Source organism: Oryzias latipes, chromosome 7 (assembly GCF_002234675.1).
Source record: "Oryzias latipes chromosome 7, ASM223467v1".
Taxonomy (NCBI): domain Eukaryota; kingdom Metazoa; phylum Chordata; class Actinopteri; order Beloniformes; family Adrianichthyidae; genus Oryzias; species Oryzias latipes.
Window position 1 is genome coordinate 3,706,734 of NC_019865.2, and position 18,520 is coordinate 3,725,253.

General features: G+C 40.9%; 1 protein-coding gene across 1 annotated transcript; it reads right to left on the reverse strand.

Annotated features, from left to right (window-relative positions):
* Positions 1-38: 38 nt before the first annotated feature.
* LOC101156324 (interleukin-17 receptor D) lies at positions 39-18,491 on the reverse strand. The gene is made up of 12 exons (XM_011476759.3): positions 18,234-18,491; positions 11,032-11,116; positions 10,761-10,919; positions 8,301-8,419; positions 7,571-7,694; positions 6,975-7,013; positions 6,732-6,877; positions 5,290-5,364; positions 5,062-5,128; positions 2,965-3,105; positions 2,707-2,882; positions 39-1,034 (listed from the first exon to the last, which is right to left on the reverse strand). Exons 1-12 carry the CDS (start codon positions 18,351-18,353, stop codon positions 501-503), a joined length of 1,785 nt encoding a protein of 594 aa, XP_011475061.1. The 5' UTR covers positions 18,354-18,491; the 3' UTR covers positions 39-500.
* Between the last annotated feature and the right edge of the window lie 29 nt (positions 18,492-18,520).

The following is an 18,520-nucleotide window of genomic DNA, read 5'->3' on the forward strand; positions in this document are numbered from 1 at the left end:
AGGAACTAAACATTTAAACAGGCTTCAGCTTCATAATGTATTTGTTGAAGTTCCTTTTTATTGTTTTGTCAGCCAGACAAAAAAAAATTAACCACTCAGTCATGGAGGCAGACAAAATGACAAATACAAATGTATTTTTCTTTATTTTTAGCTGTCAAGACGTTTGACACACAATAAATAAAAACAGAAGTACGGCTGTAAACAAGAGTTCAGTCTGTCGGGGTAAACATGGTAAATAAACACATCGGCAGACTCCATGTTTTATTCCTATATGAAGAAAATAATACTTAGAGCTTTTTATCAGAGCTTTAATACGGCTATTGTTTTATAAAAACATGTATATTTTATTACTGCTTAATGCGTTACGCAGTTCTTCTTCTTCACTTTTTTGGCTCCAACCCCACCTTCAGCCTCCTCCTCCCTCACACCTTCACCTCCTTCTCTGACAGAGTTTTTTTTAGGCGTGCGAGTCCAGAGCGCCGCCTCAGCAGGATTACCGGTTACTCGACTTCTTCCACTTTCCTCCTCATGGTGGCCTCGGCATCGCTGATGGCGCTCTGCAGAGCGGCTCCTGCTGGCAGCTCGGCAAAGCCCTCCTCTGACAGGGGGGCTATCTTCAGGTGCCCCCCCGGCCTGTGCAGGGCCACCCCGTGCAGGTGAGAGAAAAGCAGCGCCAAGTCCCTGGTCAGGGTGTAGTGTTGGACGAGCCCCAGCTCCACGGGAATGTCCGCCTGCTGGGAGTACTGGAACACGGCCGCCATGTATTTGGACAGGTCCTGGCCCCGCGCTTTGGCCCGCCCCACTTCCTCCACGATGAGCTGGACGACCGCCTCAGACATGCGGGCGTCCGGCCCGAAACTCAGAGGCTCCTCCTCGTCTTCGTCGTCCCCCTCTGCTCCTGGCGGCTCCGGCCTCCTCTTGAGTCCCCGGGAACAGATGACGAGGATGAAGTCGCTGTCCCGGATGTGCCGGCAGTACCAGGCCATGTAGCCTTCCTCAGCCACGCCCAGAGAGTCCCAAAGGTCCAGGCAGACCTGGAAGAGCATGTGCGAATTATGATTAAAAGTATATTAATGTGTTATATGTGAGTTAAGCAAACATGAGACATTTGTATGATAACTTGTGACTTCAAGTGAAGGGTGACAACGGTTAGGATGTGAACCTGGAGGCTGTGCAGGATGTGGTCAAGAGAGCTTTAGACCTGAAGGCTTTGTTAAAAAATAACTGAGCAGGGTGTAAGTTATGCATACATTATGTGTGGATCAATAAAAAGGGGGCAGGCAGAGTTTTAGCACAGTCTGTGTGAGGAGCAGATGTGAACAGCTGTGCTGGAATTCTCCCTTTGCAAAGGTGTGAAGTCTTATTATTATAACCTTCAACTATAGGATCCCTCTGACTCTGAATCAGAACCCGGGGAAGTCAATTTGGACTTCAACAAGCACCAGACAGGAGCTTTAAGACACAACCCGCCTAAAAAAAAGCAACCCATCAACCGCTTTTATCTGGAGGTCCAGCTCTCCAGAAAACTGTTTCTGCGTAAATGTCACAGCACTTCAAACTAATTTGACACTTGCAAAAAATAAAAAGCTTGCTTTAGATATTTGTTTGAACTTCTCTTTGCTCTACACCTTTCCAAGCTTTTGTCAAAACCAGCAGATTTTTGTCTCACTAAGAGATGGGATCTAGACCAGGGATGGGCTGACAGAGGGGTCGGACCACGAGCGGATACGTGGAGTGTTTTGGTAATCCACCTTCTAAAAGACAGAAAAAACACAGAATCTGGACAAAAACCTGCTTTAATTTTGATCGAAAATTCATATATATTTTAAAACGGAACATTGAGCTTTTATTTCAAAATTGCAAAACACAAATTTAGAGAAATGCTGCATTTATGTGGTGTTTGACTTATTGGAAAAATGAAAAAACTAATCTTGTATAACAATCCAACACCACATGGATGTACAAGAACTTTCTGCACCTGAACGAAGGTCCATTTATTTGTAGTGCACCATCTATGGGGGGACTCTATAATTACAGGGGAAAATCAAACAATATGGTTTATCAATACAATGTATTCCAGATTAAGTAGTTTAACGCAGGAGTAGTTCAGCGTTTGACCCCCCAGCTGTTTCCCCAAACCTTTTTTTTGTGAGGACCACATAACTTTCTTTTCTTCTCCGATGTGTCTAATTAGAAACTTGTCTTTTATTGTGAAGCTTTCTGGTACTCTGAAGGAGTATATGCATAAAGTTTTGTTTCTTTCATTCATTGTCCTTTTAATAAATTCAACTCTATTTATGAAATAACCAAACAACTCTCTCTGTGATCTCTGAAGGAAAGTCAGGAAAAATAAAACCAACAATAAATAGTCTGTTTCCTCCCGTTTGGAGGGCTGCAGCTCCTCGTTCGTCTCAGTTTGTGCTAAACTTCATAAATAAAAGTGAGCAGCTGCGGTGTGTCCCGTACAGATATATATATATATATGTTTTATGTCACTTTAATTTTAAACAAATTATAATTAGGTTGATAAAAACTCAAAAAATACAAACCATTTCTGTAAAAATAGCAAAAAACTGTATTTTTCGGCTGTATAACGTTCACTTTGAAGTCACTATCTAACATTTAGCTTATTTTTCCTGCCTTTTTGTGTTGTTTTTGTTTATTGTATTGATCTAAGGCCATGATAAAACACACACAGTGGAGTACCTGAGTGGCCATGTGCTTCTGCACAAAAGCTCCAAAGTGATTGACAGCTTTGACGTGGGCGGGGCCGTCACGGCTGCTGTAGCAAATCAGCAGTCGCGGGGGGGTCAGTCGGTCCTTCTGCAGCGTCACCACCTCCTCTGGAACCCTGCTCTCCTCCTCGTGTTGCCTGATGAGATCTGCAGCGAGGACGGGTTGAAACCACGGAGGTCAAAGCGGGTCACAGGAGCGGCGAAGCCTCCGTTGGGTTCCTGTTTGCACCTGATTTGATGTGAAACGCCTTGGAGCGCAGCTTGGACCTCCAGCAGCTGACGGCGGCCAGCACGGCGGCGGCGAGAAGGCCGGCGGTGATGAGACACAGAGGCAGCGTCACAGCCAGGGCCAGAGCCACAGGGGGGGCCTCTGCAGGAAACAGCATCCGTTCAGACCAAAGAGGAGCTTCAAACTCGTATGTTCATCAGCAGAGTCAAAACAAACAGTTCTCAGTTTAAAGCCAAATTACACTGAATTGTGGGGAAAAGGAATGGTTGCATCATGGCTGCTGTACACATTGAAGGTGTCAAACACGTGTCGGGCTAAGTCTAATATGTTTGATATAGTTTTATACCCGTAGAAAGCAGTCAGGTGCTGGCCCTGGCTTGGGGGGGGCTGGGATGGCAGCCTCACGGCTGGGGAGATGGCCCTGATGCTGTCCAGCGTGGGTGGGCGCTGTGGCGATGTTCTGTGGCTGAGCTGCTCCTGGCATACAGGATTCCTGCTATATCGCTTCCTCACAGCGGAGCCACAGCAGACGTCTCTTTTATAATTATGATTCAATGTTATAAAGCGCCCGTTGTTTTCCTGTTTCTCTTTCTTTAATAGAGGATCTTCCGCCGTTTTTGCCGCTTAACTCCTATAATGTTTCAGCTGTTTCAACCATTCAGCTGTATAAATGTTCAGCTCTTTCAGCTTTTTCCAGCTATGACTTTTGGTCCTTCAAATCCTTGAACTTTTCCAGATATTCCATGATTTTCAGGATCTTTGCCTCCATTGAAATACATGGGGAATCCTTGGTGCAGAAGCTCGCCGGTTCGATACTTGGCAGAAATATATTTGTCATTGTGCTGTTTTCACGTTATTTATGGTCAAATTTGATCATATTTTTTTTTTTGTGCCAATCATTAGCCTTAAAGTTTCATTTCCATTCAGCAATACAGCATTCAACCCTGCATTTTCTTTTGATTTAGTATCTTTTGTCACTTTTTGCCGTTCAGCTCCTTCGACAATTTCCAGCTTTTCAACCATTCAACTATTCAAATGTTCAACTCTTTCAGCTTCTTCCAGTCACAACATTTGGTCCTTCAAATCCTTGAACTTTTCCAGATGTTGTAGGACTAAACAGAGTTTATGTCCTCTACCTAGGTGGGGTATTGGGATGTTATGTGAGCTGTGGCGCACAACTTTGCTGGTTTGAACTCCAATGCTTGCATTTTTTACTAATATATCTTTTTTGGCATTGTGCTGTTTTCACTTTCTTTATGGTCGACTTCGTTAAGGAAGTTGAAGGTGGAGGATGATTACAGAAAGTGTGTGTGTGTTAGTCATCAATACTGTTAGGTGTAAATGCCTGTTACATACCTGTTGGCTCACACACAAACGTGTCAACATGAACACAATACAATAAATCAAGTTTGATTGATGGATTGAAATCAAAAGCCTTAACATTTGAATTAAAATATTCTTTTAAACAAGCAAAAAATGGAGTCTTACCAAAGATTCTAGTCACTAAGACAGGTTTTCTTAAGCTAAGATGATTTTTCTATTGAAAAACTATTAACTATTTTCTTTTTCTTGCAAGAAAGAAAATAATAATTGTTTTTTAAACAAGGATCTTTATTTTTAACTTACTTTTAGATTCTGTTTTTTGCAGTAAGCATAAGCCGACTCAAAGTTTCTTTTGTTTGTTATTTGCTTATTAGCACTTTTTAAAACCGTTTTTGTTTGGTTTTTGTTGTTTTGTAATGCACCAATCCTACATCGCACAGAAACCCCCAAAAACTGAAATTTGATTTGAATATTGGGGAAAGTAAGTCGTGGCATCCCTATAAAAACAAAAAGCTTCTCAGTTTAGAAGTTGGTATCTTTGTGACCCACTCGATCCAACATTGACCACTTTTGGGAGAAACGATATCATCCAGTAAATGATATATCTTCTTGTTATCTGTTTGGTAAATCTTTTTTCTCTTCATGTTTCATTTGAAAACTACAGTAAACTCTCAGATTAGCTTGACTTCATTGAGATTATGGTCTCATTTTCTTCAAAGGCCAAATCTCCAGAGCCTTTAGACCTGAAAAAGCACCAGATCTGTTTTTCCTCACCCGTTTGCAGAGTCTGGACGTGAACGTTGAATATTTTCCTCACTGCATCCACTTGGTCAGCCGCCAGCTGTCAGAAAGAAAAGGAAAAAAAAACACGAAGCAGAAAATTCCTGCAGTAAATGCATCGAAACTCGATCCATTCCTGCTTCGCATGGATTCAAGCTGTGCAGCAATAAAACTTGACGCTGCCGTTAATGCGTCAAAGATGAACTCCTGCTTCATTTTTACCTCACAAGTGTAGTTGGTTCCTTCTTGAAGACCATCCAGCTGAAAGCTGTGGTGAGTTTGGTTCTCCGCTAAACTCTGGAAAAATCAGGAACAATCGATTCACTGAACAGCTGTAAAATCATTTTGATGGGGAGAAAATTACTTCCTGAAACCAAGCAGCATCCAAATATTTACCATTTTTACAAAAATGTATTAATTTATAATGTTTGTGATTTCTGTTAAATAAGGAAATGAGCCCTCTAGTGTCTAAAGTGAGGAATTACATTTAAGAGAAGAATAGAAATCAGGAAGTTGATCCATAGAGGAACATTTGTGGAAAAATGTATATTATTTTACTTTTCAAGTAAATATTTAAATATTAAGATTTTTAAAAATTAATTAAAAAAAGTATGCATTTGGAAAAGACAATTAAAGGGAAAAAAAGGTTTTGGATGAGAAAAAGAGTTCAATTGTACCTTTTTCTTCGTCTTCAAAAGTCGGAACGGAATTTGGATTTTGATTTTCCTTGAAATTTTACCTATACGATATAATTCAGATTCTAATGCATTTTGACTTAGCTTCCTTTCCACAGAGGTGAGGCCTTTGAAAACTATGAATTCTGGGAATTTTCCTAGATTTTTGTTGTTGTTTTTAATCCAAAGACAAAAACACAAAACAAAACTTTAATCTTTAGAACATTGCTGTTTTGTCCAGTGTCCAATTATTGTAGCATACAAATAAAAGAAAATTTCATTCATCTTCTTAAACGTTTAGTCCCTTTCGGGGTCACGGGGTTGCCGGAGCCTATCCCGGCCACTTGGGCATAGGCAAGGGATACCCTGGACTGGTCGCCAGTCTGTCGCAGGGTAGAATATCCTCATTCACACAACCATTCACTCTCACACTCACACCTATGGACAATTTAGAGTTGCCAATCAACCTATGTAGCATGTTTTTGGACGGTGGGAGGAAGCCGGAGATCCCGGAGAAAACCCACGCATGCACGGGGAGAACATGCAAACTCCACACAGAAAGGTCCCCTGTTGATGTTGTGTTTTTCATGTCCCCCCGCCGGGACTTGAACCGGGGGCCTTCTTGCTGTGAGGCAGGAGCGCTAACCACTGCGCCATTAAAAGAAAATTTAGTTTATCAAAAGAAAACAGTAAACCTGATTTGAAGCTAAAACTTCCTTTCCTAATGGTGGAAGGTAAAATCCAGGTTTGCATCATCGCAGCATGAACTTCCTCATGAACTCATCCCAGTCTGTTTCCTGTGTTTTAAAACACTTTGCTCTGACCAAATTACTTTACAAAGCATGATTACAAATACAGACAACAGACAGAGTTGGTTTGTAAAGTCAGTTTCTCCTGGTTTTAGCATTTGTTCTTCTTTTAACTGAAGGTTTAAAGAGAAATGTACTGAGTTGTCTTCAACACTGACGGAGGAGGGAGCCCTCCACTCACTGGTGTTATGGCTTTGTATTCCTTCTTGCCGTTTGCGTAACACAGCGAGAAGTAGTTCCTGATGCCGAGGTTTGGAGGGGCGAGGTTAAAGGTCACCGTGACCAGGGTGCCCTCCTGCTGGACTTCAACATGTCTTGGGTACCAATCTGCAGCCAAAAAAACCAACCAAACACAGTTTAAGGAGGGAACATGTCAGAATCTCCTCAGAGTTTTCTTCACAGACTGTCTGTGCCTTTGCCTCACCATGTTTGCACTTCTCCAGACCGATCTTCTCTGCACACGCTGCAAAGACAACACCGACATGTAACCACAGACACTCGTGAAGAACTTTAGGGCAAAGAAAAGCAAAAACTAAAGAACTGTCATCACTAACAGACCTGAAAAGAACAAATCCAGGTCACTTCTTTTGTCACCTAATCCAACTTTTAATCTTTCTGTGTCTGTGTGTGTGCATGCACGTGTGTGTGCGTGCACGTGTGTGTGAGTGGATGTTTTCCCAGGTGTGTGTGTGTGTGAGTGCATGCTTTCACATGTGAGTCTTTGTGTGTGGAAGCTTTTCCGTGTGTGTGTCTGCATGTGTGTGTGCGTGTGTGCGTGCGTGTGTGTGAGAGCATGCTTTCCCATATGTGTCTGTATGTGTGTACATGTGTGTGTGCATGCACGTTTGTGTGGGTTCTTGCACATGGGTGCGTTAGTGTTTGTGCTTGCTCATGTGTATAAATGTGTGCATGCTTATATGTGTGTGTGTGCATGCTTCCACATATGTGCCAGTGTGGTGTGTGTGCACATGTATGCGTGTGAATGAACCAAATCTTGTCAGAAGCTTCACGGCATCTCACAGCGTGTAGAGAAGGTGGTGCTGCTGTAGAATTTTTCCCACTTTTCAGGCACCGGCAGAGACATGACAGTAACAGCAAATTGGGCTCCCAGGGAGAGCCCGGGGAACGGGTCCGACATGTATACCTGGAGAGTACAAAATGTTTTTTTTTTATTCATTCATATCCTGAGCCCTTTTTGTCCCTTTTGGGGTGACGGGGCTGCCAGAGCCTATCCCGGGCGAAGGCGGGGGACGTCCTGGACAGGTCGCCACTCTGTCGCAGGGCCACAAATCACACACCCAGGTAGAATTTAGAGTAACCAATGAAGCTATGGAGCATGTTTTTGAACGGTGGGGGGAGTCTCCAGAGAAAACCCACGCATGCACAGGGAGAAGATGCAACCACTGCACCACCGTGCAGCAAAATGTGAATTAGAATACTTATATTTGCAGGAAGTTAACTGTTCGGTACATGATTATTTCACCTCCTCTCTGTCTGAGAGGACTTATGCTGTGAATTGACCCCATCACAATAAACTCCATTGAAATCTTGTCTGGTTTATTTTCTTTTCAACACAACACTTGAACAAACATTTACACTCCATTGAATCTTTATTTGCCATGTCTTTCAGTTTAGAGCCAAGAAAAGCAAACATGAGATGATACTGATTCAATCCAACTTGGCTGTAAACACTTCAGTGTCTGGCGTGCCGCCCAGATGAAGCGGTGAAAAACAAAGCTGTATATTTTACCGTGTGAGCCTCAGTCGCCGTGAGGGAAACGTTACGGGGGAACAAAAAGAGCTGGCAGGAGATGCTGGAGCTGCCCAAAGCCTGCAGAGTCACCTGGAAGCCTCGCAGGAAGGCGATCCCTGCAAAGACACAAACGTCCGTCGGCTTCAACTTATTAAGATTTAAAGGGATTTCTAAAAAACGAGCCATGATGCGACCTGAAGACTTGAAGGTCTAGGACCCTTTCAAGGACCTAACTGTGATTTTTCACCCAACCATGTCCTTATTGCAGGACTCTAACGCCTCGTTTCCACTGAGCAGTACGGTCGGTACTGTTCTGTCGGGTATTTTGAGTGTTTACATTATAAAATGGACTCACTAAGCCAGACCAAACGGTACCATTTTTGGTCCTCTGTTGGTTGTAGGTCCATACAAAAATGGAACGGACCGGTGAGGGCGGAGCTCCTTTTGAAGCCCGTTGATTAGCAGAAAGTCATCACGACAAAAAAAAGAAGAGCGCCAAGAAAGTTTTGTAGATACCAAGTACCAAAAGCAGGAAAAAATTAGCTTCACCCCGCATGCGCCGTGAGGCTCCAACTTTGAGTGGAACGGTCATTACCTGGACCACTAAACCAGACCATTCAGTGGAAACAAGGCTTAACTAATAGATGTCCCAGTGTGTTTTTCAATGTTTCTTTCTTTTTATCCATTTTGACCCCTACCCCTCTCTGTGGATTGTCTCAAATCCCTGCCTTTATATCCATTAAACTTTGTTTATCCGCATTCCAGACATTTCCCCGGCCCACCGCCGCCCTCTGATTCGGCGTGGTCTGGCCTTGACCGCAATCCGTGTCTGCACTCTTCACTTGGCCCGAGGTCATCAAAAACACGATACATGAGTCCGGCCCAACCGCCAAAGACTACTGACTTGGTCTGCACAATCAATCGCAAATTTATCGTTATCGCGATTTCAAGCTGTGCAATATCCATATCGCAAAAGTCGGCGAATTAAATGGTGAACCTTAAATGTGCTAAAACAATCTTATGGCCTGTTGAACTATTTACTGAATTGAATGAATCCCTTTATGCATTAGACCAATCAGATGGACGTCCTTCACGTTGTTGACCAATCGGAGGGAGCCTCTTATGTTAGATGTTGACCTCCTAATTAGACGAGGGTCATTTGGACAATACATTAAAGTATTTTGACTCTTATTTAAATGAAACTTTCGCAGTGAAATGGAAGTGTTTTTTTTTTACTATTTGTATATTTTTCCAAGTTATATCATCATCGCAATATTGATCACTAATATCGGGAGTTTTCCTCATTAACTATTTATGCTTCACTATGAAATATTTCCATCACACTGTCAAGATCTCTCCTTTTTGAAATGGACATCTTAAAACAAGGTTCTGGTCACATAACCTGAATGTTTTCGATTTTTGGGCTGACCTTGGAACCTCAAAAACTCGTAACACGTGTTTCTAAATCATTGATATTATTAATTAATGAGAGGAAAGTTGGTTTGTCTATACACATTTAGTGATCAGAGTTAATGGGGAATATTTCTTGCAGTCAAAGCGATCTAGGAAACTACCTTTGGACTTTACTTCTTTGAGACGCTCTTTTGCTTCATTATCTGGACAAAACCGAGTAGTAAGAGGTGAACTTTCCCTCTGAATTGATGCTTTGGATCAACGAACACGACGTTCACCATATAAACAAGTCGCTGCGCTGCAGCAGAGCAGCAGAGGTCAGGGCAAAGTTTGTAGCCGTTCCCATGACAGCGTGTCACATCAAATATCAAATAGTCCACTAGAAAATATCAGATTTAAGTGTTAAAAATTGATTTACCATTTATTTATTTTGTGAGTGACCACGGTATAAGCGGGTTGATGCCCTATGAGACATCAGAGATTCTCGGGCGTTACCTCGCTAACATCAGACATTACTGAAATACAGTTTGTAAGTTTTGGTTTGATTGGAATGGTCAATTTTTTGTATTTTTGGTATTTATTAACCTGAGAAACTCGTATGTTTTTCAAGACATAAAATCTTTAGGATTTAGGAAAATCATTTCTGGTTTTTGAGATTTTAAGGTGTTTATAAAAACTGCAAAGATGTTAATTTTCTGTCTTTTTTGTTCCACGAAATTTTAATTTTGTATTTATTTACTTTGTTAACAAAATTCTTAAAATCTATTCCACTAATTTCAATTTTTTCTCATTAGTTAAGTCCTGTTAGAAGCTTGTTAAGGAATAAACGTCAATTTTTTTGTCATTAATTAGCCTTCAAAAATCATTTAGGCTGTGTTCAACTTGTTTCACTGTTTTAAGACAAAAAAAAAGTTTTTTTTTAAAAACCGTTTCCATCTTTCTTAATTTTCTTCTGTAGCATCCACACAAACATCTTTCTAGGAGTTAAACAGGTGGAGTTGCTCTATCATGAGGTCAAATAAAGGTGGTTTGGGTCAAACCTACCATAGGAGCTCGGCTTCCAGGACACGACGATGGTGTCAGATTTGAGGTTGGGGTCATCAACAAACTCGACCTTCACATCGTTGGGCGCGTGGACGAAGTGCTCACAGATTTCACGGTCTTCGTTCCCCAGCAGCTCAAAACATGGCCATGGGATGCAACCTGAAAGGGAGGGAGGGGTCACATACGTCTCAGTTTCTGATCCAAAGTGCTTCCAGAGCTGCAGCCGCTCCGTACTGTTAGGAGAACACAGCCCTCATGAAAATCCACTTACTCCCAAACGGGATGCTGGTGTTAAAACCCAAAGCCTGCTGGATGTTGCTTCTGGTTATTCTGCAGTATTCACACGCAAATCCACCCTGGAGATGAGAAATAATCACAAAAATCAGTCTGTCAGATGAACTTTGAATGACTAAAGTTTGTTTAGATGAGTTATTTTGCTTTCAGAGTCGCACGTTCCAGATTAAGCCTCGACGTGTCTCAGCCGCAAAGATGCAGTGTGGCAGATGGTTACGAGTTTTCATCGTCGGTACTGACAGTGAGGCTCAGACCCCGTCAGGTGTCGGGGTCGCCCTGACGCACCTTTACTTGACTTTACTTTTACCTGCTTGAGGATGGGGTCACTTGCACCTGTTTCTACATCCAATCAGACAACCTTTATTGGTCCATCACGCCCTCCAGCCATCGTCGGTTCGTCTGCTTCTCCATAGAAGAATTCACCAATGGCTGCAGACACCAAGCCAAGTCAAACCTCTTTAAACTAAGCCAAGTCCAGTCCTTCATTTCTACGTTTAACTGCATAACTTCAAACCAAGTCTCTGTCTGCTTTTGGGTCCAGTTAATTCAATACCTGACAGACCTTCGCGCAAATACAAGTTATCTTCATAACGTTTTTCTGTTTGTGTGTTTTGGGATTCTTTAACCATTCTTTGTTTGAGCCTGTTTGGGATTATGGGTGTACACCTGACTACAGCTATTAATCTCAGGTAAAGCTGGGAGATCGTCAAACAAAGAAGGAGAGATTATTAGTTGTACTTGGGGATATTTGTCCGTTTATCAGGACTTTTGTTAAAAATATGTTGCATTTTGGCCGCTTGACATGTTTGAAAATGTCAAACATTTTCGCCTTGTTTCGTTGCTTCGCCCGGGTAACGGTTTAATTTCAGGCAAAATAAGTAAAAGGACAGCAAAGGAATAAGAAGTGAGGAAGACCGAGAAGGTCTGGTTTTGTTCCGCTTTTCCATCTGCATGATGGATCCCTGTGATAATCTGAGGACTCTTCGCCTAAAAGACCCTTTCTAACCGCACATTCTGCTGGAGAGGGTTCAGTCATCAACGGAAATTCCTTCAAGGTGCACAGACAGAAAACTGCAGAAGACTTTAGTCTTTAAAGTGAAGCATCTGTGCGTGCAGAGGTCAACACTTCATTCCACAATCTGTCTTAACAGATATTACTAATGTTACTAAAATATCGTTTTTGATGTTCTGTTTTCTCAATAACTCAGACGTGCAGCAGCATGTTGGATCATCTGCAGAGGCTCCGCTCTGCTGTCAGAAGACTCAAGTGCAGAGACGGGATTACTTCCACTTTAGGATTACTTTGATGTCACTTTTTTGTGTATCTGGGAGTCTCACAGCATCCTTTTCTAACCTCTTTGTGTTTTCCTCCTGAGGCTCAGTTATGAATACAGAAGACCACTTTCTTATGAAGGGATATGCATGAAAATATTAAATATTTGCTTTCAAAAACTTTTTATTTTGCATTCAAAAAATATTTTTGCGTCTACAAAATAAAAACAAGAAAGAAAGTAAACAGGAATTATTTTCCAAATGTTTAAAATGAATTGTTCTTTAGCCTAAGAGACTAAATCGAGGGTAAAAAGAGCCGGTTTGGCTTCTCAGCCTCGTTAGCAGACGCCATCAAGTTAGATAAATATGGCCATTTGATTGGTTAGAATCTAGACCAATCAGCAGGCTGCTTGATGGCAGATACGTCACGCTAAACTGAAACGTATGAACACAAAGTCAAAGATAGGGAGAAAGCGAGATGAGACACTATGCATGTGAAAACATTTGTGTAGCAGACGTAAAAATAGTTTTTGAAAGCGAAAAACAGTTTTTTGAAACAAAAACAAAAATTTTGGAAAGCAAACAATTTTTTTTACCGTGTCTTGGCATATATATCACCTCATACTTTCTTAGGGAGACATCGGAGCCTTCACAGGTCATTAAACTACTTTAGATAAGTCTGTCAGTCGTCGAGGAAATGGTTTTGACTTCACAATAAAAGACATCTGTGGGCGTTAAAAAGTAATTGCCCGGCATTGTAGCCGTTTTTCATGAGGGATTTGTGTTTAAGGAGGCCAGCTGTCTGCCATTAGATCTGATTTCCTGCATGTGATTTAAGGAAGAACAGCTGCTTTTAATGAATAAAAAAACCACAAGCGTGATGACAAATAACAAAACCTTTAGGATTTATTGTTGTTCTGCAATGGAAGCTGAGACTTCCCACCAGGGGTTAAGAGTCGGGGTCTTTCAGCAGAGGACAAGTGAAATGCAGCCCAGACTGAAGCATTGAACCAAACTATCAATTCAAAATCCCAAAGATTGAATCGACAGTCGGTCACTGAAAATGAAGCAACAGCGTGAATTTCTTTCAGTCTGGACTCATCAAACATGGAAGACAAACTTGGAGTTGATCGCATTTCGACAACAGAACCTGTTTGCTCTCAAGTGTTTTCTGGAAATTCCTTTTTTTTTTTAAAAAAACGGCAAGGATTTGCACAGTAAAAGCTGCACTGTAAAAGACCGATAGATGGTTCGAATTGATGTATTCCTGTTGTTGCAACACCAAGTGTTTTCATTTATCCTCCATTAAATTGAAGACATTTTTTAAAGATGATTTATGCTGCCCTCGACAGCATAACTGCCTTTTTCTCGGAAATTAAGGTCCATGACTCACGCCATTACCTGCAGCACTAAAAGTGATAAATGGGAAGCAGAAGGCGGGAAAAGCGGGTGAGCTCTCTGCAGCGTGTTCAAGAGCAAAGGGCTAAAGCCCCCCATCTGCAGGCGTTTAGGCACCATGGGCCATAATTTGCGTCTGCTCCGACCCACAGGGAGTTGAGATGGATGGCTTTGAGAGCGACACGAAAACGATGTTCCGCCTAAATCCAAACAAATACCAAAGCACTAACAGAAAATGTCTTCCTTTCATTTTGTGAAAAATGTCATTTTTATTGTTGGTGTTTAATTGCTCTAAAGAATGATTTCATTTTGATCGTTTTTTAAATACAGTTGTTTCCATTTTTCGTCCCGCAGCTCAACCAGATCACTGTCGGACCTTTTGATCCATTTTCAAAGCATTCCCAGTGCTTGTTTTTTTTTTTTTTACGGTGATTATACTGGTTATAGCCAAAATACACCAAGAAAACCTGTCTTTTTCTAGTACATAGTTTCTGCAGTTCATTAGAAATTCCCCTCTGAGTTTGACTGTTGGCGTGATGTAAACCCATCCCCACTTCCCATCACCCAGCGTATTTTCTACGTCACAAATACGCCCTTATTCAAACCGCATTTTTTTCTGCTTCTGATTCCCAACGATTTGATTATAGAAACACGTAGATGTAAGCCTTATTTTCTTTATCCATGTCCTCCATCATCAGAAAAATGCGACGTTAAAAACACAATTTTGCAATTGTGTTTTTAACGTAAAAAAAACACATTTTTTTCTAAATGAAGCAGCTAAAAGACTCTTGTGAGGACCACAGTGATCAAAATGTCACCAGGAACACAAATCTGTTGTCGTCTCTCTGTTAGGATCATAAAATGAAAAGAATGTGCATCGGCACCACAAGGCTTTTACCAAACTAAAACATAACAAGAAAACCAAAACCTACACGTTGAAAATGAAATATTATAACTCATAAATTCCATTACTTGATTTTGATTTCATTTATGAAGGGCAAATTAAAGCTTTTCCTTCAGTTTTCATTGCATAACTATGACAGAGTTTTAGTGTCACCAAAAAAAAAAAAAAAAATTATATTACAAGATTTAAAGTCGTAAATTTACAACTTTTACTCATACATTTATGAGATGAAAGTGGAAGTGATCACACAGCAGTGCAGCACATGCATGCCACGCAGCAGAAGAGCAGACTGAACTCAATTCAACAGGTGAGCTGGATGTTTATAGATAACGTTCCAAATGTTTGGAAGCTCCTATGTTTGACTTACGGTTTATGAATGTTTAATTTGTTGATTGGTGGCTTGCAGGATCTCTACAGCCCGTTGATGAAGACGTGAATCCCTGCAGATGTCCACTTGAATCCTTTCTTCCTCCACCAAAGACAAGATCTCCACGTTTGTGTGATGCTTCCGTCTGAGGAGAACTTTTTGGCATTTTCAACGATCTAATGCTAATATAACAGACTATTTTCATCTCTTCGTTTTGTATGTAACTCTGTTTTCCTTCCTGTTTAATGTTCTGTGCATGACAGGTTCATGACGCCAGGTGACACATGGACTTCTGGGTATGTGAATGAGAATGATGATATCTTCACCCAAATGTGTCTCTGAGCTCCTTATTTTACAAAGAAAACTCTGCTTTATCAACACCAAACCCCTGAAAAGCCAGCTTTACTGACAAGAATTGGATGTTGAGTCGCCAAAAGGTTCAGAATATCTTTGTTTTTGAAATCTAACCGGAAAGAAAACTTCCCAAAATGCTCCACATCTTTCATCTTCAGGCTAGGCTCCAATAAACAGACAACTTTGGTGTTTTTACTCGGTAAATTCATGACTTTTTCTCTCTCTCGTAAATAATACAAGAAAAAAAAAGTCATGAATTTAGCCAGTGACTTTTAAAGTCAGAAATATACGACTTTGTTCTCCTAATTTAACAGCACAGGCTTTTTTCTTGTAAATTTACGACTTTAAAGTCCTAATTTAAAAAAAAAAGTATTTGTTTGCTACATAACTATAGTTTTAATAAAAAGGTTTCAGTTTTGTCAAGCTGAACTTAGTGGGCCTATAAGAATCAAGTTGTGTTGATTGCAAATAGAATAAAGTTGGGAATTTAAATCAGTGGATTCAGTGGTTTAATAGCTTCAGGTTTTATTACTGACAGCTTTGAGACAAACATGAGAAGTTGACACAAAAAGACTGTAATAAAAATACTTAAGTGGGATTTTTAAGTGTAAACTTGCTCATTTGTATAATTTCTGACATTCTTTTGTGTTCATTTAAGATGCAACATTTGAAGCTTTCAAACCTTTTAACTGAAATAACTCAAGTTGGCGAGGAAGGATAGAGAAAGAGCAGCAGAAGGAAGCTGGACTTTATCCGCATGATTGGTTAAGTTGGGCCCCTCGTCAGAGTTTAGACTCCAACTTCCGGATTGATGCACATTTAAAAAAAAAAAGTAGCTTGAAGCAGGGTCCATTTACCTGAAGGCCACTAGGTGAGTCGTTACCCAAGTGTAGAAAAAAGCCTTTTTTATAACAGAAATAAACATTTAATGTGATTATACACATTTGTTTTTAGCCATGTCATTGGATCAAGTATCCATGACAACTTAATTGGGAGCAAAATTATTCTGAAAGTTAACTTATTGTATCATAAAACTACTTATGAATTCATCCATCTCCTTGTGTCCAGATTACAGCTAACAGAAAACAAAAATGAAGCTGCACTGCAAACTGGATATATTTATATTTTAAATTTCCCAACAGGGAAATATATATACATATTTTTTTAACCTGTCCTGTCCATCAGCTGGGCAAACAGATGAGAGCCGAAGACCTCTTGTGTTGGACATATTTTACTTTAACAACAAGGGTTATGAATCTTCTAACAAACCAACAGGGAAATATTTAAAATCTTGTTTTTAGACCTTCAACACATTTCAGCAGGTTTTAATTGTTTCAATGGTTCTTTGCCCCCCACCTTTCCCAGATTTTCTCGAAACTTTGGAATATTTTTTGTCTCATTAAGAGCTATGGAAATTATTATCAAAATAAGTAAAAATCATTTTGCTCAATCATCTTGACAATTGAAAAACTTGATTTAAGACTAAAAAAAAACCTCTAATTGTTTGGTTTACAAGACGTTTAGATGCATTTTATTGAACAGAATTACTTCCCAACACGAAGAAGACACATTGAATCTGTTTGGTTGAGGGCTGCTGTCCTACATGTTTTCCAACAAACCTGTTGTCGAAGCTTCTTATTGGCTGAACACACCTGGAACAGGTATCAGTAGCAGAGAAAACAGTCGAAGAGTCCGACACCCCTGAGCTAGAAGGTTTTAACATGTCACTTAACTATTTCAAATATTTTTCTGTGTGTTAATGGACAAAAAAAATGCAGAAAAGCTTAATGTCATTTTTTGTGTTCTAACTTTATTTTCTAAGAATCTTTGGTTCAATTTTAAGGATGTTATTTTAAAGTTCAATAAATGTAGATAAGTTAGACTGGCACTGTCAATATTTAAAAAAAAAAAGATTTTGGTTTTGAGAATAAGTGCTAGGTTTTAGATTTTATGAGGATTCATGAAGGTGGACCAACTTGTACCTACATGGTATTCTCCTTTTGATTATATTTTGTTCCAAATGAGTCTTTTCCACTTATTACATTTGTTTTTTGTTACTGTAAGCAAAATAAACTACCCTTAGATACATAAACATACATTAAATACAACAAAAGCTTTTTGAATGCTTGTGTGGAACTCAGTTTTTCATTTCTTCTAAGATTTCTTGTCAGGTAAGCATTGGCAGATACTTTTACTACTTTGTAGTTATTTTCTTCTTAGGATTAGAGCTATTTTCCTATTTTCAGGCTCCGTCTCTTTTAACAGAGAGAGAACTCGATTACAGGCTGCAGAAAATTAAGTTTCTGCTTCTTTGTAGGCCAGTTCTGCTTCGTGGTTTTGTTCTTCGTTCTTCATTAGCAGCTTTACCTCCACTTGAGTGAATACTTTTACGTGGAGGTAGGAGAGTAAATCAAGTCCATTTCTTGAGCCTTGTTTCCTGATGGGGGGGGGGGGATGTGTGTGAACCCTACCAGAAGGAATTCCAGTTTGAATCTCTTGCGGTCCTGAGCTGGATCTTGTTCTGCTTGTTTGAAAACTCTCTTAGGTGGAGACAACGACAGAGAGCCTCAGGCATCAACAACGAGCTGGAAATTCACCATCTGATTGACATCAAAACCAGAGAGAACTGGAGACTTTTAGTTCTGCTGAAACCAAACACCAGAACACCTGACCCTGGAGGGGCATCCCATGTATGAAACACAATATTTGACCGAACAGAAGAAACCCACGTTAAAACTTCCTTCTATTTTTTTAAGCTTCATACATTCGTAGTATAAAGATCGTAAACTGGGAGCTGAGCACACGCCACACGTGACCGATGAGCCGCACAGCCGTGAACTCAGTCGAGGCTGAGGGACGTGTCGCGCCGGGAGGGCAGCTTTACCTGTCGGATGCAGTCCAGGCTGCAGTCCTGCGGAGCGACGGCTGCAGCAGAGCCTCCGGCCCGGAGAGGCTGGCAGAGGGCCGAAAGCAGGAACCAGACCGCCGCGGCTGCCCCCCTCATGACGCTACGGCCGGCGGGACATGGAAGCAAGCCGTGTGATCCTCCGCTGGCTGCGGGCTCAAATGCCTCCAGAGCGACCTGAAGGAGGGAGAAAGTGGAGGAGGGGAGGAGCGTCTCCAGGTGGGGGCGCAGCCAGCCTTAGCAGAAAAAAAAAACAAACGTATTTT

What these genes read in the sequence shown, in the direction of transcription:
- LOC101156324 (XM_011476759.3), bottom strand. Translation starts at nt 18,353, where the DNA reads ATGAGGGGGGCAGCCGCGGCGGTCTGGTTCCTGCTTTCGGCCCTCTGC. An exon ending in TCTGGAGAAGTGCAAACATG is followed by an intron (nt 6,878 to 6,974) that starts GTGAGGCAAAGG and finishes TTTTGGCTGCAG; the next exon opens with ATTGGTACCCAAGACATGTT. An exon ending in CGTCCAGACTCTGCAAACGG is followed by an intron (nt 3,106 to 5,061) that starts GTGAGGAAAAAC and finishes TGTTTCCTGCAG; the next exon opens with AGGCCCCCCCTGTGGCTCTG.